The sequence below is a fragment of the Camelus dromedarius genome, chromosome 16, assembly GCF_036321535.1.
Source record: "Camelus dromedarius isolate mCamDro1 chromosome 16, mCamDro1.pat, whole genome shotgun sequence".
Lineage (NCBI taxonomy): Eukaryota > Metazoa > Chordata > Mammalia > Artiodactyla > Camelidae > Camelus > Camelus dromedarius.
The window spans coordinates 14,520,199-14,542,430 of record NC_087451.1 but is presented as its reverse complement, the minus strand read 5'-3'; the positions used below and the strand labels follow the sequence as shown (position 1 = coordinate 14,542,430).

At 44.5% G+C, this 22,232-nt stretch overlaps 1 protein-coding gene across 2 annotated transcripts; it reads right to left on the bottom strand.

The window, feature by feature from the left end:
* Positions 1–532: 532 nt before the first annotated feature.
* DUSP14 (dual specificity phosphatase 14) lies at positions 533–21,536 on the bottom strand. Of its 2 annotated transcripts, none has more exons than XM_031467942.2 (3): positions 21,407–21,536; positions 2,962–3,044; positions 533–1,874 (listed from the first exon to the last, which is right to left on the bottom strand). In XM_031467942.2, the coding sequence occupies exon 3, from the start codon at positions 1,780–1,782 to the stop codon at positions 1,186–1,188; it is 597 nt and encodes a 198-aa protein (XP_031323802.1). In that variant the 5' UTR covers positions 1,783–1,874; positions 2,962–3,044; positions 21,407–21,536; the 3' UTR covers positions 533–1,185. The 2 variants fall into 2 exon arrangements, with proteins under 2 accessions (XP_031323802.1, XP_010988789.1); XM_010990487.3 differs by lacking the exon at positions 21,407–21,536 and adding an exon at positions 19,736–19,788.
* Positions 21,537–22,232: the final 696 nt, after the last annotated feature.

Genomic DNA, 22,232 nt, shown 5'->3' with positions numbered 1-22,232 from the left:
ATAAAAGTAGGGGGCAAGCTGGGAACGCCCATGCTTTCCCAGGAGCACGGGAAAAGAGGAGCCAGCAGGAGCTTCCGTCGAGTCCCTGATGCGTCGCGTTGTCAGATTTGTTAGGAGCAGTGATGTTTCCAAGTTTCAACAAAGGAAGCCATTGTTATCTGCCTATCTTTTGTTTTGCGGTTTGGTCTGGGGCATTTCTAAGTACGTCAGTTGTCAAGCAAAGGGCACACCTTTTGTTGAAAACCAGTTTCTTTGCTAGAGGACTCACTGCTTTTGTGCATCCCAGTTACCAGGAGACAACTGAAAACAGCCCCTTAGCGTGTACACTGTGCGCTTCCCCACTGTTCCAGCTTTGGGTGTGATGTTAACATGTGCTGTGGAACGCTGACGTGATGCGGCCGGGGTGTCTGTTTTCAGGAGTGTTAACAGTTGTCACAGGAGCCACATTTTGAGTTACTGGAGAGCATCTTTCTTCCCTCATCAACACACACACACACACACCCTGAAATTCTCAACAGTAAAAATTCCAGTATGTTAAGCAGATATATTTATTAAAAATAATGCTAATGTAGTCCTGGGGCACATTGATTCCAAGAGGGTGTTTGCAGCAGATTTCATTATAATTACTTGACAGCTAAATAATAAAGGCTTGTTTTTTTTTTTAAACTTACTTACAGAGTCACTAAATATTAATAGAGGGGAAGGAAAGAGGAGAGCTGCCCCAGTGGGGACTGGCGCTGGTATCAGTCTTCCCTAAGCATGTCTGGTCGGCAGCCATGGGCAAAGCTTGTGTCTAAAGGGTTAATCAGGGCCCAAAGTGATTTTTGCACTGAGCTCCTCCGGCTCCTGCCGTGATGCCAAAAGGCATGGGATTGAGAATAGAGCAGAACTAAACAGTTTATTAAACTGTTCAAATTGTTAAAAATGATTAAAAGCCAGTTAAAGATTTTCATAAACACTATTCCAAAATGTTAGTTTTAAAAATGTTACTAGCAATGTAAGCGTTTCCCTTATGTTCCACCCCTCCCTCCCTAGCTTTTAAAACAAACTTGAACACCCAGTGTAAAAAACACCTCAGGGAGAACCAAAAGTCAACCATTTGGAAAGAAAGGTGAAGAGGGGAGCAGACGGTGTGTAGCGGATGCTGGTCCTGCTCGAGGGGCCGCCGAGGCGGGCTTTGGTGGCTTAAATCCCCCAGTAAGGCATCAGGTGTCGGGACTCTTTCTCATAAACGTCTGGGACTATGCCGTAAGGCGTCTGTACCATTTTCACTGTCGACTTCCCGAAGAGCTGGCGCTCGTAGTCTATCAGCTGCCTCCAGAAGCCCACGTTGGGCCGGATGACGGGCCTCCGGGCTTTTACCCAGTGGTACGCCTCCAGCAGGCACACGCTGTGGAACTTCATCAGGTACGCGATGCAGAGGGTGGCCGAGCGGCTCACCCCTGCGGCACAGTGCACCAAGGTGGCCCCGTGTTTCCTGCTCACGCTGTGGATCTTGTCGGCCACAGTGTCAAAGTAGAGTCCAATGGGGGCATGAGGCATGTCAGCCAGAGGCACTTTAACATATTCAAACTGGGGCCAGTTGAAGTTGGGGATCTCAATGGTAGCATTAACAATGCAGGTGATGCCGCGAGCCTGGAGGAGGTGCCGGTTAGAGGCGACACTGCCTCTGCCCAGGAAGAGAGAGGAGGTGATTTGAGCAATGCCTCCTATGTCTCCCTCAGAAACCATCCGAGGGGCCATGAGAGTCCGTGGCAGCGTGCTGTGGCCTCTGGAGCTCATGAAGACGCCAGCAGTCACACTTGCATCATGGGAAGCAAGACCAGAGTGTTTTGTTTTCCTCCACCAAGGAATCGGAAGTTACAACCGCCTTCCTGCAAAACACAGGTATCTGTCAGGACCTTAAATGCCACTGACTGACCGCAGCTGCCTGCCGTGTGCGGGGCAGGGAGGGTAAAAGGACAGGCAGTGGTTATTTTCTGCAGTAGAGTGTGTTTTCAGGGAGGTAGACAAATCATTTTCTGTCCATTGACAGGAAAAGTAGCCTTAAGATGCCAATATGTAAAACTCAGTGCACTGGTGATTATTTAAAAAAAAAAAAAGGCACTAAGTGGAAACAGTCATCCTGCTTCAGGAAAAGTTACAGACAGAAACAAGCCCAGCTAGTCCCTGAACAGCAGTCTCGCAGGGTGTCGCTCTCCCCGAAGGGAGTGGTGCTCCTTGGTGATGAGGAAGAAATCAGAACTTCTCGTCCCTCCCATAGCTGTGTTCTTTCGTACACCTCATGCTTCCTCCACAGCTACGAGGGCCACATTCTCCTAAACCAAATTCTACACACAGAAATCTTGAAAAGTATAAAAATACTGCTCTAGGTAACATACCCAGAGAGCAGCCTTTGTGGACGGTTACCATACTGGACCCGTTACAGAAAAGCCAGGGCACATGGTCGCCTTGGCCCTTTATTATTTAAAAGTAGCCAACTCCTATCCTATCTGTGACATCTGAACACTGGAAATCCAGCTAGTTTCGGGTAACTTGTGCTATGGCATTTTCATGGAAATAATCCCAGGCAATCTGAAGGCCATTTTCTCAAAAACTCATTTGTCTATGTTAATGAGCATTTCAGCTGACCTGAACCTGGGAAACTGTGTCTTCCTCAGCCAGCTCTAAGCTCCAAAATGAACCCCACTGGCTTAAGATGTGTGTTGGAATTAATTTCATTTAACCAGTGTTTATTATAAAAGACATTCAATACTATATAACGTCTATATAGTCCATCAGTAACAAGACAAAAGGAAATTATTAGTTTCCTGCAAAACCACACTACTTTGCAGCCTGTGCCCTCAGCGAAGTGTGCCCTTCCCCGCCCAGGTGCTGCAGGGACGCCTGAAGCGACTCCAGCCCGAGGACAACACCCCCCACCCCAGCTCCACAGGCAGAGGTGGTGCTGGGGCTACTCACTTGTGTGCGGAGCCTGGTTCCTCGGGGGTCCTGGGTCTGGAAGGTCGTAAGTGAGTGCTGATCACAGTAGATACAAATCAGATCTGCAGAAAGGCAAGGAGGCAAGAATGTGGCCAATTAGGAAGTTCAAAAGAATTGCTCCTGGGTTTTTACTACTAAATTGGGTTTGACTGGAATAAATCTAGGAAGTGGAAAGCATGCTAAATATATCTCCACGTGCATTTAAAGAATGCACCAGTCATATCAATCCAACTCTTAGCTCAGCATTAATGACACATAACCCACGGCGTCAAAATATTAAGTGCTGTTTTGGCCATTCATAAAAGATGAATTTTTGACAGGAGGAGATTCAGAGACTACAACACGTTGATGAAATGTAAGGCCTTGCTCACGGGGCCTGCAGGACATGACACCCAAGCTGGCAGCCCGGCAGCGTGCAGGCTGCGCGCACTGCGCCGGGCCCCGCAGGGGCGCGGGGAGCCAGCTTCACGCAGGGCAGGGCTGCCGGGGCTGCTGCAGCCCCGGATGCCGACGGCAGCAGGCACTGGTGCTGAGGAGAGCAACTTGAAGCTCTTTCATTCTGTTTTCCATGTTGGCCTCTCTGTTTCTCATTTATGTAACAAATCAGCGTCATTAAAAATGGGTTCCTCCCATGTTTGTCCCTCTGCCTTCCCCCAGAAACCATCATACTTAAATTGTCATTTTTTTTACAGCTATGTTGAGACATGGCTAACACACAGTCTGATGTACAGCCTGATGAGTTCTGACATACATGTACACGCAAGACACCATGAACTCAAATCAATAAACATCCACCACTCCCTAAAATGTCCTCATGCTCCCTGGTAACTCACCCCTCCCTCGCCGCTAGCCCCGTTCCCAAGCAACCACTCATCTGCTTTCTGTCACTGTAGTTGACATTTTCTAAACTTTTATACAATGGAATCATATAATATAGTTCTTCCGTCTGGCTCACTCAGCATAATTATTTCCACATTCATCCACGAAGTTGTGTATGTCATCAGGTTATTCCTTTTTATTGCTGAGTAGCATTCCATTGTGCAGATAGAACTTTATTCACCTACTGATGAAAATCAGGTTGTTTCTAATTTCAGGCTATTACAGGTAATGCTGATGTAAAACATTCATGTACAGCTATTTGTGCAGACATACGTATGCCTTCCTTTCTCTTGGTTAAATACCTAGGAATGGAAGGACTGGGTCATTTGACATGTATGTATTTAACATTTTAATATAGTTTTTTTTTTTAAGCTTTAAAAATAAATTATTACAGCTTACAACCTGAGGGCAGGTACTATCTTTGAGCTCTTTCTCTGCTGTGTTCCAGAGCACCAGTATTTCGCAGAGAGGAGCGGCTGTGTAAGGCTGGTGCCCTGGTTTTTCTGGCTGCCACTCAGGGGACACCTCTTGACTGTCTGGCTCTGGGGGCAAACACGGTTCTTGGCTGGCTACCAAACCCGGGGCACTACACAGCCAGCCAACTGAAACACCCTCAGAGTCTCCATGAAAAAGGCTACTTGCTTGTCCTGGAGCTTCGGGACATGCTAGGGGGCAGGTTTCTGCTTTGGCACATATCCAGAGGCCTGTGGAGCCGTCTGCATGCTCGCCCTTTGCCTTACTCCAAGTCTCTGTTGTCTCCTGGAGAGGAACTGGTTATACTCACAGGGCACCCAGATTTTTAAGACTGCTGCCCAAGGGACACCTCTAGGTCACCTGGCTCTGTGGACAGTGGGACTTAATGCTGGCTGTCACACAAGACTGTATCTGCATACTTTAAAAGCTGCTGACTGACATCCTTTCCTAGAGAATACTGACAGGTCTGGGCCCACCTGCAACTACTGAGAACCACTACAAATGAAACAGGCTGCTTGGACAATCACAAGGGTTTTGAGAGACAATCAGGATTACAGCAGGGGTGAATGGTAAGGTTCACCCCCTATACAAGGTCCCTCCTCTAATACTGGGAGAGGCGGCTGTTTTATCTAAAGCAAAGAAACCAATGCAGAGTGAAGGAAAATGAAGAAGTAGAGGAAGATGTGCCAAATTAAGGAACAAGATAAAACCTCAGAAAAAGTCCTTAATGAAATGGAGAGAAGTGATTTACCTGATTAAGGGTTCAAAATAATGGTCATAAAGACGCTCACTTAACCTAGGAAAAGAATGGATGAGTACAGTGGGAACTTCAATAAAAAGACAAAAAATATAAAAAAGTACCACAAAGAGGTCACAGAGCTGAAGGATACAGTAACTGAAAAATATGCTGGAGGGGTTCACCAGCAGACTGGATGACACGGTAGAAAGGATCAGTGAACTCGAACACAGGGCAGTGCAACTCAAAACAACTGGAGCAACAAAAACAATGAAGAATAAAAAAAAGTGAATATTACTTAAGAGACTTACGGGCCAACATCAAACAGATCAACATTTGCATTATAGGGGTCCCAGAAGAACACAGAGAGAAAGGGGCTGAAAACTTTCCTAATACAGGGAAGGAAACAGACATCCAGATCCAGGAAGCTCAAGAGAGCGCCAAGTGAAACACACGCCAGAGGTATGGGTCTCTTAACCCACAGTGAGACACATTATAATTAAATTGTTAAAAGTGAAAAGAGGAGAGAATTTTTAAAGCAGCAAGAGAAAAACAACTAGTTACGTACAAGGGAACTCCCATGAGACTGTCAGCAGGAAACTTTTTGCAGGTTAGAAGGGAGTGGCATGGTAGTTTCAAGGTGCTGAAAAAAAAACTCTTGCAGACAAGAAAACTCAGCAAAGCTGTCATTCAGAATTAGGCAGAGTTTTCCAGACAAGCAAAAGCTAAACCGGCCTTACAGGAATTAAGGCAACTTCTTTAAACCGAAAAGAAAGGCTGCTACTTAGTAACAGGAAAACATATGGAAGTATAAATCTCACTAGCAGATGTAATATAGTAAAATTTGGAATAATATAAAGGTGGTATAGCTTAATCACTCATAAAGCTAGTATGAAGACTATAATAAGAAACAAAGAAGGACATTACATAATGATAAAGTGCGGGGTCAACCCAGGAAGAGCAGGTAACGTTCCTAAATACTTGCGCACCCAACATGGGACATGTCGATATATAAAGCAGTATTAACAGATCTAAAGGAAGAAACAGTGCAACAGTAGAGGACTTTAATACCCCTACTTTCATCAACGTAGATCGTCCAGACAGAGTATCAATAAGGACACATCCGCTTTAAACTACATGTTAGACCAGACAGACTTAACAGATAAGATATGGAACATACAATCAAAAAGCAACAGAGTACACATTCTTCTTGAGTGCACGTGGAACAGTCTCCAGGACAGACCATGTATTAGGCCACGAAACAAGTCTTTGAGACTGAAAGCGTATCAAACATCTTTTCCAACCCTCATGGTATGAAGCTAAAAATCATCACAGGAATAAAACTGGAAAATTCACAAATAACTGGAGACTAAACAACACTGAACAACCAACAAGTCATAAAAGAAAACAAAAGATAACCTTAAAAATACCAAAGGCAAATAAAAATGGAAATACAGCAAAGCAAAACTTACAGGATGCAGCAAAACCAGTTCTAAGAGGGAAGTTTTTAACAATAATACGTTGAGAAACCAGAAAGATCTCAAAGAACCTAACTTAACACTTCAAGGAACTAAAAAAAGGACAGATGAAGCCCCAAGTTAGCTGAAGGAAGAAAATAACAAAGATCAGAATGGAAATAAATAAAATAGAGACTAAAAAGACAATAGAAAAGATCAATGAAACTAAGAGCTGGTTTGAAAAGGTAAAATTGGAAAACCCTTAGCTAGACTCACCAAGAAAACAAAAAAAAAAGGACTCAACTAAAATCAGAAGTGACAGAAGTTTACAACTACTACCACAAATACAGAGGATCATATGAAACTACCATTTATAATTGTTAACCAGCAAACTGGACAACCTACAAGAAATGGATAAACTCCTAACGCTTACAACCTCCCAAGGCTGAATCATGAAGAAACAGAAAATCTGAACAGACCAGTAACTAGTAAGAGAATTGAATCCATAATCAAAAACCTCCCAAACAAAAGTACAGACACAGACAGCTTTGCTGGCGAATTCTACCAGACATTTAAAGAATACATATCAAGCCCTAAACTCTTCCAAAATATAGAAGAGGAGGAAACGCTTCTAAACTCATCTTACAAGGCCAGCATTATGTTAATACCAAAACCAGGCAAGGACACCACAGGAAAAGAAAAGTACAGGCCAATATCTCTGATAAACATACTATGAAAATCCTCAACAAAATATTAGCAAACCCAAATTCAACAATACATTAAAAGGATCATACACCATGACATGGTGGGATTTATTCCAGGGATGGAAATCAGTGTGATCCACCACATTAACAAAAGGTAGGATAAAAATCACGGGATCATCTCAATAGGTGCAGAAAAAGCATCTGACAAAATGCAACATCCATTTATGATAAAAACTCTTAATAAATTGGGTATAGAGGAAACATACCTCAACAAAATAAAGGCCATGTGTGACAATGACAAGTCCACAACTAACATCAAACTCAGTGGTAAAAAGCTCAAAGCTTTTCCTCTAAGATCAGGAAAGAGACAGGATGCCCACTCCTGCCACTTCTAATTCAACATGGCATTGGAATTCCTAGCCAGAGCAACTAAGCAAAAAATAAATAAATAAATAAAAGACATTCAAATCAGAAAAGTAAAACTATCACTATCTGCAGATGGCATGATATTAATATACAGAATCAATAAACAGAAATCTGCTGCATGTCTATAGACTCATAGTGAACTATCAGAAGGAGAAATTAAGGAAACAATCCCATTTACAATTGCATCAAGAAGAATAAAATACTTAGGAATAAATTTAACCAAGGAGGTGAAAGACATTTATGAAAGAAATTGAAGAAGATACAAATAAATAGATATATCCTGTGCTCCCGAATTGGAAGAGTTAACGTTAAAATGCCCATATCCGAAGCAATCTGCAGATCTGATGCAATCCCTATCAAATTTCCAATGGCATTTTTCACAGAAACATCTGTATGGAACCGCAGAAGCCCCCGAATAGTCAAAGCAACTTGAGAAAGAAGAACAAGGCTGGGAGGCATCACACCCTCTCATTTCAAACTGTATTACAAAGCTCCAGTAATCAAAATAGTGTGACAGCAGCAAAAAGACACACAGATCAATGAAACCGAATAAAGAGCCCAGAAGTAAACCCATGCATATATGATCAATTCACTTACAAAAAAGGAACCAAGAATATTTACAGTGGGGAAAGGACAGTTTCTTCAATAAATGTGTTGGGAAAACAACAGCCACAAGCAACAGAATAAACTGGACCACTGTCTTACACGAGACACAGAAATTAAAGTGGATTAAAGACTTAAATGTAAGACCTCAAACCATAAAAGTCCTAGAAGAAAACAGGAAGTAAGCTCCTTGACATTGGTCCTGGTGATGATTTTTTGGCTTTGACACCAAAAGCAAAAGCCACAAAGACAAAAATAGACAAGTAGGACTACATGAAACTAAAAAGCTTTTTGCACAGCAAAGGAAACTAAACAAAGCCTACGGAATGAGAAAAAATCATTTGCAAATGATACAACCAATAAGGGGTGGACAGCCAAAAATATATAAACAGCTCATACAATTTGACAGCAAAAAAAAATCTCATTTTTAAAATGGGCAGAGGATCCAAATAGACATTTTCCCAAAGAAGACATACAGGTGGCTAAGTGGCACATGAAAAGGTGTTCCACAGCACTAATCATCAGGCAAATGCAAATCAAAGCCACGGTGAGAAGGGGAGGGTAGAGCTCAGTGGTAGCACACGTGCTTAACACGCACGAGGTCCTGGGTTCAATCCCCAGTAGCTCCATTAAAAATAAATAAATGAACCTAATTACCTCCCTCCCCCAAAAAAAGTTAGCCAAAAAAAAAAAAAAAGTTTTTTTAAAACCCACAATGAGATACCACCTCACACCTGTCAGAAAGCTAGCTATTACCAAAAAGACAAGAAATAACAGGCGTTGGCAAGGATGTGGAGAAAAGGGATCCCTTGTGCACTGTCAGTGGGAATGTAAATTGGTGCAACCACTATGGGAAACAGTACAGAGGCTCCTCAAAAAATTAGAATTACCACACAATCTAGCAATTCCACTTCTGGGTATCTATCCAATGAAAACAAAAACATTAACTCAAAGATATATGCAAGCCCTTGTTCACTGCCATGGAAACGACCTGTCCACGGAAGGATGAATAGATAAAGAAAATGTGATATATGTATACACAACAGAATATTAATCAGCCATAAAAAAGAAGGAAATCTTGCCACTTACAGCAACATGGATGGATCTTGAGGGCACTATGCTAAGTGAAGTAAGTCAGAGAAAGACACTATATAGTGTCAGTTATGTGTGGAATCTTTAAAAAAGAAAGCTCACAGATGCAGATTGCTGGTTGTCAGAGGTAATGGCTAAATGGGTAATGGGTGAAGGGGGTTGCAAGATACAAACTTCCATTTATAAAATAAGGCACAGGGACCTCATGTACAGCAATGGCGACTACAGTTAACAATACTGTATTGCATAATTGAAAGCTGCTAAGAGAGTAATCTTAAAAGTTCTCATCACAAGAAAAAAATTTTTTTAAACCATGTATGGTGAAAGATGTTGACTAGACTTACTGTGATCATTTTGCAATATATACAAATATCAAAGCCTTACGCTGTACACCTGAAGCTGATACTATGTTCTGTGTCAATTGTATCTCAGTGAAAAAACAATTACAGCTTTACAGTGCAGTGGTTCTAACACTTGCGCGTGCGTCAGAGTCACCGCGAGGGCTTGTTAAAACGCAGGGTGCTGAGCGCCCCCCTCCCGCCCCGCCCCGCCCCGCCTGAGGCTCTGATTCAGCAGTTCTGAAGCAGGGACTCGAGAGCTGTCACTTATTTCCCAGGTGATGCAGATGTGCCGGTTAGAGGACACACGCTGAGAACCACTGCAGAGGTGGATGCTGTGCTGGGCCACCAGATTCCCCTTCAAGACTAAGGCACTCAGAGGGCTGGTGCTGACAGAGCTCAAGTCTGTCCCCAGAAGCTGCCCCTGCCCGAAGGGAGCTGCCTCACACCCAAGGCTACACACCCTCTTCTGGGGCCCACATCTAATGATACAGGGGTACACAGAGACGTATGCAGGTGAAATCACATCACGAAGAGGAACAAGGAAGTAGTCGCTTAAGGGCGCACGGATGCGAGTGTCAGATGTACGCAGAAACGGGCAGAACTCTGTGAGAACACCCCGTCCTGCAGCAGAGCGCAGTCTCGTCCCACTTCCAAGTCTTTCTCTGGCAGAACCCTAATAGTTTTAAAAGCAAAGTCACTGCGGTAATAAACACACAAAATTAGTTTTTGAACTGCTGGTGATAACTCCATCCTCAGTGTGGAAGATACAAGTCAAACTTCCAACCAGGTTATCTAGTCACTAATTAAAAGGGACTCGGTCTTGTGGTCTCCCAAATAATCATTCTGTTTGGGAAGCCACTTCCCCTCCTGAGACTGGTGTCCCAGGCGCACTGGCCTTTCCAGCAGAAGGGTCTTCATCAAGGGCCACAGCTAAGTAACGGGAGAGCGGAAGCCAAGCTTATCCAGTTAACTCATTTGTTGGGCACTGATAGGGTACTTGGTGCTGCAGGGAAAACAAAACAGATTGTGAGTCCTCAGGGCAGATCCAAGTGAGACAGACACGATGCTCCCTCCCTGCTGCTGCTAGCCAGTCTCGTGCCAACAGACCTGCTTAAAATGCTGAAGCTGAGTCCAAGGTTGAGAAAAACAACTTCTGCCAGAGAGCACTCCGAGGGCACAGATACACAGATGCTCCTCTGACAAACACCCCGCACCCCTTTTACAGATTGGAAAATACAAGCTTCAGAAAGGGTGAGATGATTTAAACTTGGAGATGATAAGTAACAGGACCAGGAAAAGATCCAGGTGTCTGAGCTCCTCACTCAAGCCCACACGCCGTTCCTCTGTGACTGTGGATGGCGGCTGCGGTCTCAGTACCTGACCTACAGCACTCCCACCCCACCAGCCGGCGCCTTCAGGGCATGAGAGGGGTCTTAGGTCAGCCTGAACAGCACGTGCTGAAATGCTTCGTGCAGAAAACACTGGGCGCAGACGGGCTGAGCTGCTCTCGTTTCTCCTATTGCCCAGAAGAGGGAAATGCTGCCACAGACTGGTGCACCTTTCAGCACACAGAAAGCCCTCCCAACAGCAGAGGGACCTCAGCAAGGAGCACCCCAGGGTAAGCACAGCAAGAAGCCCTAGTGGGCTCCAGTTCTGAAGACTAGCAGATTCTGATCATAATGAATAAAAGAAAACATGGATATTACACCACAGCTGTGTCCAAATCAACTTAGTCAATGTGTCCAGGAAGACAGACTCTCTATTAGGAGAGTAAAAGATTGAACATGTTTGAGGGATCAAAGATTGCAAGGTGCTCTCTGAGTGACAGCACCACTCCCACTGCAGTGCGCTGGTCTCTGGGCCAAGGATGACCAGGGAGACTGCCAGGGAGTGGCCACGTCGCTGTCCATGGTGTTCACCTCAGCCCTCCCAGCTTGCTCTGGCAGCCGCATTTACTTCTTGGAGGGAAAAATGCTTTTCTAGCCAGGGGGATGGGGATGAAAGACAAAAAGGAGCTGTCCTAAACCAACCCCAGAGACATGGGTTTTTTTTTTGGGGGGGGGGGTTACAAATTATAAGAAATGTCAGATATGACGCTGGTCTCTTTGAATAACGAACATCAAAGTGCTAAGTACTAAATAAAATGCAGAATTAGTGTCTGCTCAGTGGGCCTGTGATCTGAATAGCGCATAAGCTATGAGCAACTGCCCGCTGCCTGCACTGCAGAGCTCCTGGGATGTGGGCACCAGCGTCCACACCCGGAGTCACATTCTATTCAGAGCATCCATCCCACGGCCATGGAAGCTACTTTTTGTTTAAAATCATGACCAAAAAAACCCCACTAAAATGAGGAGTGAAAGAACTGAAATTCTATCTACTGCTTTTTCTTCTCATGTTGAATAAGCAGAAAAATGGTGTAGAGATGACTGTGTAAAGTGATCCAAAATATTTTTAGCTGTAGGGATCTCAGAGGTCCACAGTATATACTGAAAGCCTATATACTTTTTTCAAAAAATACAGGAAAAGCCTATGTAATCACATTTTCTTCCTCCTTTAAAGTAAATGTTTATCTAGTTTCAAAAGGAAAAAAAAAACCCTTAAAATCACTCTTCTTAAAATAGAAGCATTTATATGTATAAGCACATTTGACTGTCCTTTGACTGGATTACTGCATTCTGTTAATTCTTATTTTGTGGTTGGCCTTATTCCTTTGATAACTATGTGAGTTTAAAAAGCTAAAGCTCGAAACTGTTCTTAGAAACAATGAACAGTACATATAGGTAAATTTTTTAAAAATATGTGCAGTATATTGTATATATGTACATGCAATATATTGTATATGTGCAGTCAAATTGTATCAATTTTACCTAATAAAACTGAAAAATGATTTTTAAAAGCCAAAAAAAAATAAAATAGAAGCATTTTAGCCTGCACTGTCATAAATAAATACTACTTTTGTCATTACATTTCACTATTAAATCAGAAATATGTTCCATTGGGGGAAAAAGTTAAAATGCTCTTACAGATAAAAACCACAGTGTGGCAATCTTTTGTTAAGGAAAAAAAAAAAAAACCTTTCTGTTACAACATTAAGATTAAAATTCAAACAAAAGTTGAATACATTCATATTAAAGTAAAATGAAATAAAAGATACTCAATTATTCTCAGTTATCCGGAGAGCTTTAGTAATTTGACTGAAATATCTCAGCATCTTACATTTGAAGGAGGGTTTGCTTTTGCTTTTCCCACCATATAAATTAACTGATGTGATGCTGGGAAAAGGATAAATACACATAACACATATAAAGCTAGACTGAGAATCACCCTCTAGCTTGGTCAGATCCTCCCCCAGCGTGACATGCAGCTGTAGAGCAGCCACCTGTGTACCTGGCTGGCTCTCAGTGTCCTCGCGTGGACCCCAGCCTATTAAGGGAGAGAAGCAAAGGCTGATAATTTTAAGACACTAGTCAGCTGCTGACTGGAGAATATACCAAAGGAGGGCAAGGGCAGTCCACCAGATGAGAGCAGGAGAAAAGGATGCCACCAGTCACACAGACGCACAGACTTCTAGTGCCGTATGATAAATTCATAGATTCTCATGTTGGAAACATAAGCAGAGTAGACAGAAGAGACTAGTAACTATCCATCTAAAAGGTGAAGGTGTGTATTTATTTGGGTACCAGGGGGCAAACTCTTCACATCTGGAATTGAGTTTTTTAGTTTGGTCCTCATCCACCTGGGTGTTTAAATTACTTGTCACTCATTTACACAACAGTATTTACTGAGTTGATGCCACATGTTCAACACTATTCTGAGTGTGGCTGGGGACTGTGGCAGAATGTACTTGCCAGAAATGACCACAACCCATGACCTTCTTATGATGTGACCAAGTCAACCAAAAGCATGCAGTAGAAATGATGCTTCCGAGGCAAGATCATAAACACGTCACACACTTCTGCCTTATTCTTTGACACATGCTCTTAGAATGCAGCTGCAGTGCTGTGAGGAAGCCCAAAGCCGCCGGACAGAGTTACCGTACGTGGGCGAAATACGTGGGTGTCTCAGCTAGCCCCCCAGCAGAGGTCCTAGTTGATAGTCAGGATCACTCACTAAATATGTAAGTAAAGACACTCCAGTGACTCTAGCTCCCAGCCATTAAGTCACCCCCAGACACGAGCAAAGACAGGTTGTCCCTACTACATAAGGTCCAAATTCCTGACCGACAGGAATCTGTGAGCAAAATAAAAACGGCTGTTTCTACACCACTGCGTTTGGAATGGTGCGCCAGGCAGCAGCAGTAATGTTAAGACATAACCCCGTGCTAGGGTTTTTACCATCTTGAAGAAATGACACAAGGTACACATAAAACAACTGAATAACAATAAAAGATAAACTAACATGTAATGAATCCAACAAGGAGTGCAAACAGTAGGTGCTGCAGCAATGCAAAGAAGGCACAGGGTCAAGGCAAAGTAAACCAGTGGGGCTGAAAAACTGAGTACTCTGTCGCTCGGGGAGGTGCCTCATGGATTACACTGTCATGCCCTCTCCCCAGTCCATTTAAAACATACTGCCATTCTTGCCCTGAGATTCCAAGTGGAGAACACGGGTCCTTTTCCGCAGCCCCTCACACCTCACAAAGTGTGGTCCAAGGCCCAGCAGCGTCCACCTGGAGCTTGAGAGAAATGCAGAATCTCAGGCCCCACCCCAGACCCACAGAATCAGATTCCACAGTTTAACAAGACCACAGGTGATCTGAAGACACATTACAGTGTGAGAGGCACAGCTCTCATTAATCCGCCTTAGTCGGTCCCACCGGACTTGCTGAAGCAAACTCAAGTGCCTGTTTTGTTTAAGCCGCACGGGCATGCTCAGCCTCTCACGGATCAGTATCATTCCACTGTCAGAGTTCCCAGATGAGGAATCAGAGGTAAATGGAGGTTAAGAGGCTTTCCCAGACTCCACACAGAAAATGAGTAACCCCACAGGGACCAGAACCCCTTCTCCATGAGTTGTCGGTTTGTTGGTCAGTCATACGATCTAACCAAAACAGATCAACTGATCTAAAGGCTACTAAAATGTGCATTCCATTGAGAAAGAAAAGAAAATGTACGAAGAGAAAGAAATTAAGGTCAATTGGATGTGCTTTATCTATCAAATGGATATTCATCTAAAAAATCCTAAGCTGCTAAGTATGAGATGGTCTTTGGGTGGGAAAAATCTGATAATCTGAACCAAGGAAATGCCTGCAAAATCCCACAATCACACGTAAGCTTGTTTGGTGATAACTGGAATTTGTGCCACAGCCTACATAAATGATACTTCTCAACCTTCAAAGAGTAAGTGGTAAAAATTAAATATGGATCATAGATTCCTGGTTAACCGATGAACTTTGATTGGTATAGGTCAGAACATCTAGATGGAGTACTTTAAAAAAAAAATCACACGTCAGCAATTAAACCCAAGGTAGGTATAAATTTGTCTCAAAATTGCCAAAGTCACTACTGCCCTCTGAGAAGCAGGACCACGATTTCTCAGGTCCTTTCATAAATAAGATCTCAGTCCTAAGAAGTTCATTATTACTTTAAGGAAGACAAAAATGAATTTATAAATTAGAATGAAGTTCACAGGACTAAGCTCTCAATGGTGAACAGCTGATCGAGCGGCTCTCGGATCATCTAACCCTCTGATGTCTCACCGGACATATCAACATTCTTAAAGCTCAAGCAGTGAGCCTCAACCTTCTCCTTACAAGGATTTCTTTATCATACCCTGGCCTACTTTCACGTTTTTGGTAATGTTACACCAAGTTAACTTCATTTATAAAGTACTGATGAATTAATTTCCCATTTTTCTTTATAAACCAAAGGCAACTATAATTATCTATTCGCATTTCTGAGCAGAAGATAACCAGTTAAGTCTCTTGCATTAGCCGGTTGGAGGGAACCTGATGATGAGGGCACCTCAGTATATCTGAGCCTCCCTGTAGCAAAGGGTGGGGGGGGGAATCAAGTTTTTAGCTAAACAGGAGTCAAAGAGCAGAGGATCCTGAAGTTATCCCTCGGCTTTAACTCTCTCCTGAAGAAAGAGTCTTATACAAAAAGACAATCTGCATAGTTCCTTGTAGATTATACTACAAATTACCATTCACACACTAAAAGGGAACGCAATGGCCTCTGAACCTCACTCTAGTTTAAAACAGGGCCCACGAACTAGGGCAGGCAGACCTTGTCTGGCCGGCCACTTGTTTTTGTACAGCCCATGAGGTTTATATGTTTTTAAATGGTTAAAAAAGAATTCAAAAGAAGAATGGTATTTCATGGCACATAAAAATTGTAAGAGATTAGAATTTCAGTGTTCGTGAATGAAATTTTACTGGAGCACAGCCACACTCATTTGTTACGTATTAACTATGGCTGTTTTCATGCTACAAAAAGGCAAGTTAAATAGTTGCAACAGAAACTGAATGGCCCACATGCCTAAAATATTTACTGCCTGATCCTTTAAAGAAAAGTATTTGCCAACCTCTGGCTGAAATTATGTCATAAAGCCATCATAGCAGGGCAAAGGAATATTTTCCCAAGTGGTGCTAAGGACCTGGCATGAGAATCCTTCACGAGAACCACCAGGCTGCTGGTTAGGAGGCTCCGGTGGTGCTCTGTCTGTCACATCACTGTTTACTCGTCGTCAGATGCCACCTGCTCTTGTTAAAGTTTTCTCCTGTAGATCCACAAACTCAAAGACTAAGGAGTCAAAAAGACCCGCCACAATTCGCTGGTGCTGAAACTATTCTGGGACAAGGCGCCAGTAAGCCCAGCAGTTGCATATGAATTTCAAAAGGGTCTTTTTGTGCACTGAGACCTCCAGATGGCAGGGGGAAGCGGACCAAACTGTCAGCGTAGCAGCAAGAATGGGGAGTGGTGACGTGAGCTGGGAGGGCTGTGGGCCACCTGCGACAGGGCATGGTTGCGACCCCGGCACCCGGCTCCCCCTCTTCCCTGCAACAGGTGAAAAACAAAGCTCCTCCGTAAATTACTCCCAGCAGGAAGGGGTATCAAAAATCCAGATAGGATTTCTCACCCCATCACTCAGATTAAGAGGCTCTAACACTACTTCTCATCCTCCTGTTATAGGTATCTTTTCTTGAAAACTTATTTATATATAAGCAGTTTTTATAATTATGATTATCTTTGAGAATCTGAAAAGACATCTTTAATATATAAGTTTAAAAGTATTCATGATTTGTAAAGAAACAGAGCAATTTAGCCATCTTCCAAGATGCCTTACAGAAAAAATAGAAAGGAACTAGAGATCTCACATTCTTTGGGCTCCTGTTCTCCCATCAGCCCTCCAACTAAGAAAGATCTACTTAAGGGTTTTTTCTAAACCTACAGAATTGTAACTCTGCTCTGAGGACAGAAACAGACTGTTAGCAGATAACACGAGGCACAGGAAATGCTCAACAAAAACCTGAACTTAATAATTTAGTAACAGTCCTGATGTGGCCTCCCCATCTCTCCCTGTCCTCTCTCTCTCCCTCCTTCTCTATCTTTCTCCCTCCCTCTCACACACCCACACACCCCCCTAGCTTTAAATCCAGCTGGCAACGCCAAACACAGGCAATTAAAGTCAACCTGGCAACTGTCTACTCAGAAAGCAGGAACTCTCTATCAAACCAGGTTCTAAACTACCTCTACTGTCGAACACAAAGACCTGGAGGAAAGTACATTTCAAAGATTATAAAAGAGGCATTTATTCCCTAGCGAAGAAGCTGTGGTTCCTTTGAAACTGCCAAGGAACTCCTGTGCTCGGTGCCTCTCGGGGATCTGCACGTGCGCACGAGCATGTGAGCACCGGTCCTCAGAGGGTACTTCCACAAGGACTGGCCTGGGCTGCCACACACATCACACACTAAAGCCAGCACCGCTGACCTGCACGTTTAGGGCTGGGCACGATGCAAATCACCACATCAAGGCATCTGGTGGCCCAAGAGGTAAGACTTCCAAAACCTTTGAAAGACTTCGAGGTACTAGACAATTTAATTTTTAATACTTCACTTTGCATATTTAAATGTCTTTAAAATGATACCTCTGTTAAATTTTTTAAATGGAAGGATTCTACTGGGTATTTGTCAGTCACACAGAATGGAAAACCATCTCTGGCTATAAGTGGTATGCTAGTCCAAACCATACAATTACACATAAGTATCCATAAATATACTGGTACATGGAGGGCCAGGGGTCAACCCACCCAGGTGACATGTACTCATTCATTCAAGAAATATCCAAACATATTGTGGTTAGACAGCAAGTACAGTGGATGATAAATTCAAGGCTGACACCACTGGAAGAATGTAAATTGGTACAACCACTTTGGAAAACAGGCATCAGCTAGGAAAGCTGAGGATTACACACAGCTATGACCAGCATTACTCACAACTAACCAGGCCAGAAACACCCCAGATGTCCGTCAACAGTGAATGAAAGATAACCTGTGGAATTTGCAAACAAAAATGAACTAATTACAGTCACAGGTAACAACATGGATGAATCTTAAAATCCATAATGCTTCAAGAATTTACACCAAAAAACTGTATGTGCGTATATATACATATACATACATACATATACATGATGTTGACCCCCCCCAAAAGGGATTTACAAGAATACCTACTTTGATTCCATTTTCATAAAGGTGAAAAACAGGCAAAATGAAACTGTATTGTTCAAAGATTATTATTTAGGAGATAAAAAACTGCAGAAAAGAAAGGAAATGATTTCCACAAAAATGAGGCCAGTTACTGGCTTGGCTACCTCTAGGGTGAGAAGAGGGGTGGTCACTGGGAAAGATTAGGAGGAACCCTCCAAGATGGTTACAGTTGTGTTTTCTTTAAAATAATTCATTAAGTTAACCATTTATGTCTTATGCCCTTTTCTGTGTGTTATAATTCATGATTTAAAAAAATACGTTGAATAAATACAACGTTGGCTTCCAGGAATTCAGACCCATTACAATTCTGGCCAATCAGGGAGAGAACACTCCCCCTCCGACCGTCTCTACCGGCCTGTCAGCTCCATGAAGTCAGGGGCCTTATCTGCCTTCTCCCCTAGTATCCAGCACCGAACCTCTGGCGTAGCAAAACTCTCAACAAACGTCTAACACATAAAACCATAAACTCCTGGTGTGAATTTTGTTTTAACTCACCTATCTTATGAAATTACTGATTTGAACTGTGCCCACATTAACATGTCCCTTCCTCTGCCTTCACCCCAGCGAGGCTGTCATAAATAACTAAAGCTACCATCTTCACCGTTCCCTCTGTAAGTTTACACCCAGGCTCCGTTGCTTTAGCAACTCCCCCTGCCTTCCACTCTCTTCTGTGCCTCCTCATAAGCAAAGAAAAGATGAATACACGAGGTGGCTTTTTTTTTTTTTAAGTTGGAAAGTTTTCATTTGCAACCAAGAGTAATGCCTAGGATCTTAATGATTTAACTGCTTTGAAGTTAAGAAGAGGTCCTCTGCCCATTGTCCTCAGAAATACTACCATGCTATCAGGGTTAATAAAACTTTACAACGAGCAGTATTTAAAATGCCTGCTTGAACTACTTGTTCTAGACAGAAACCAAATCTCTATAAACAGGGTCGGCTAATTTTGTAATTATTTCAAATAAAAAATCACTTTGTGCAAACATTTATGAAAATGCTTAGAAAAGTCTAGAAGAATATACATAAGCCAATAAAGATGAACACAGCAGTTATTTCCAGGACAGATGTTCAAAAGAAGGCTTTAATCTTATCTGTAAAGTTTTAATCTTTTAAACAGAATGATTAATTATTGTTGTATTGGGAAAAAGTCGTTTTAATCCACTTTGCCTTAAAATCCCAATTGCAAAGGAATCTATCAAAGATCCCTCCCTGAGGACCAACGTTTAAAAATGCTAAAGTTTTAAAGGATTTCCTGGACTTACACACCTAGGCAGTTTTTTATGTTAAGAATATACATTTATCCCATTCTATTAAAGAATAATACAGAAATCATACCTGCATTCAACCAACATGAGACACTTCAGCTGAGAACTCAGCATAGACACGCTGGGCACTGACGTTAAAAAGCCTTGGAATGAAAAACCTTCTCCCGTTTTATGGGGGAAAGCCAAAAATATCAAGCATCTACCTCTCCTCCCCCAAGCGTCAGAAGATGAGTCAGAGCTGGAGGCAGGAATAGGGCCCATGTGTCAAGCCGCCTGTGCAGGCTCCTTCCTACCTCCACCAGGAAGCCCTCTCCCCCACCCAGGTCAGGGTCCCTACCTCAGCCCGCCCCTGACGTGAATTAGGTGTCTCTGGTGAAGAAGAAGCGGTTATTCTTCGTTCCGGGGGGGCGCCTCCTCCCCCGCATTTCTAAAGGGAACCCAAGAATGGGAGCCTTTCTGAGCTCATAAGAAGTAACAATCGCCAAATGCAGCTCAGGGATGTGGAGCTTTCTCTCTCACACACACACACACACAACTTTGCAAAGAATACAGCACCTTTGTTCCCCTCATTTTAAAGAGCAGGAAACACGCAGAGAGCAGCTGTGACTTGTCCAGTATCACTTAACTCTGTGACACACCTGAGTCCCAAGCATGCTGACGGCCCCAGCCTAACTTTTAAACTCATCTGTACAATCTCAGGGCGGATGTTCCAATGTTGCATGACACTTCTGAAAGGCCTCATGGACTAGGAATTCCAGGAACTCTGGTCCATAGTCCTTTAAAGTGAATAAAGAATCGGAACTCGACTCTTGCCTCCGTTTTTACATCTGTAAAATGGGACGATAATGCTCTCTACTTACCTTTCTCATAAAACTACAGTGAACAGCTAGTCAACACATACTACATGCCCTGAGGTCTTGCTGGATGAAAAGCACAAGATACCAAAAAAAAAAAAAAATCCCTACACAGTAGAACTGTATTTGTAAGTCACTCCTCCTTCCCTTGCCTCTGGGATGCTCAGTTACCATAACACTGACTGGTACCATTGGCAACATCCACTTAAACATAGTTATACAATCCACTTAAGGCACATACAGCATGCAACTCCTCTCGCACACAAACAACTCAACTTCGCTTTGGAGCAAGGGTACTTAGGAGAAATAACAAGACATGGTAGCACTGTGTACACCAATGCACCACCGTAGAGAAATACTCAAGTTGAATACTTGGCATTGCTGAAAGTCAAGTTGCCTCTATCAGTGCATCAGAAACCTTTGGAAGATGCAAAAAACCCGCCGACGCTCCAGTGGCTGGAAGCGGGCGAATGCTGACGGCGGGGTGAGGAGGCAGGGAGGCCACGGTTGAACTAAGAGCAGAGGGGTCAGGGAGGGGGAGGGGAACAGAGGGGGATGCTCGCGAAGGAGCCAGAGGGCCGGTACCCGGGCCCCAGCGTCGCCTCAGAGGGGAAGCCTGGGGGGTGGGAGGGAAACGCGCCGAGCGCCCGCAAGGCGGGGGCGGGCGATGAGGAGCGGGCGTTGCGGAGGGCGCCGGGCCTCTCCCCTCCCCGCCGCCAGGAGAATGCGAGAATCGCCGGGAGCAGGTAGGGGACGCCAGCACAAACTTTCCAGAAACCAGGGTCGCCCGGGGCCCCGACCGCCCAGTCCGGCCGGTGCCCCCGAGCCCCGTCGGCGGCAAGTCCGGGCCGCGCACCGCTCCCCGCCCGCACCCGCGGGCCGCGTACCTGCTCGCGCCGACTCCCGGCTGGTGCTCCGTCCTCCTGCGCGGCTCCCGGCTTCTGCGGGCTGGCCGCCGCGCGCGCCCCTCCTTTTCCCCTCCACCCGCGCCCGGGGCGGGCCGCGCGCACGCTCCCTGCGCCCCGCCGCCCTCTCCCGAGGGGCGGGGGGCCGCGCTCGGGGCGGGGGCGGGGCCTAGGCGCGAGAGGCGCGCCGCGGGAGGAAGCCGGCCGGGGACGCGCGGAGCAGCGGGCGGCGCGCGTGCGCACTGCGGCCTCCGCCGCCGAGCCCGGCGTCCCGAGCGCGCCTCGCTGTTTCCCAGACCCTCGCTGCCCCGGGCAGACCTCTGCGCAGCGGGCCCCTGCTGTGTCCTCATCGGTGTCACAACGTACGACCCCGCTCTTCCCCAGTTCAGCGTCTACCTACAAGTTGGGGATGGTGAACTGGAGTACTTTCTGGAGATGAGAGGGTTAAAGGCAAGAAAACAATACAAATAGAAAAGGTGTGAAGGCTGCAGTTGGTGACTAATCACCGCCTCTTCCCCCACCCGCACCTTCTATCCTGCAAGGGAGAGCCCGGGAGGTGGGACCAAAGAGTGAAGGGAAAATAAATCTCATAGCAACTGTTAGATGAACTTCGCTTGGGCACGTATGGGCAGTTTCTAACGACTGTGAGAGGCTGTGTTGTCTGAGACTCAGAAGTGACTGCAGAGATGGCCATCTTCTGCCTGCCCCGAGACCGCCGACCCACCACCACAAACCACAGGTGCGGGCTGAGTCTCAAAACCCCAGGTTCGCACCCCGTGCCTCGGGGGCAGAGCTGTCGGGTCTCAGG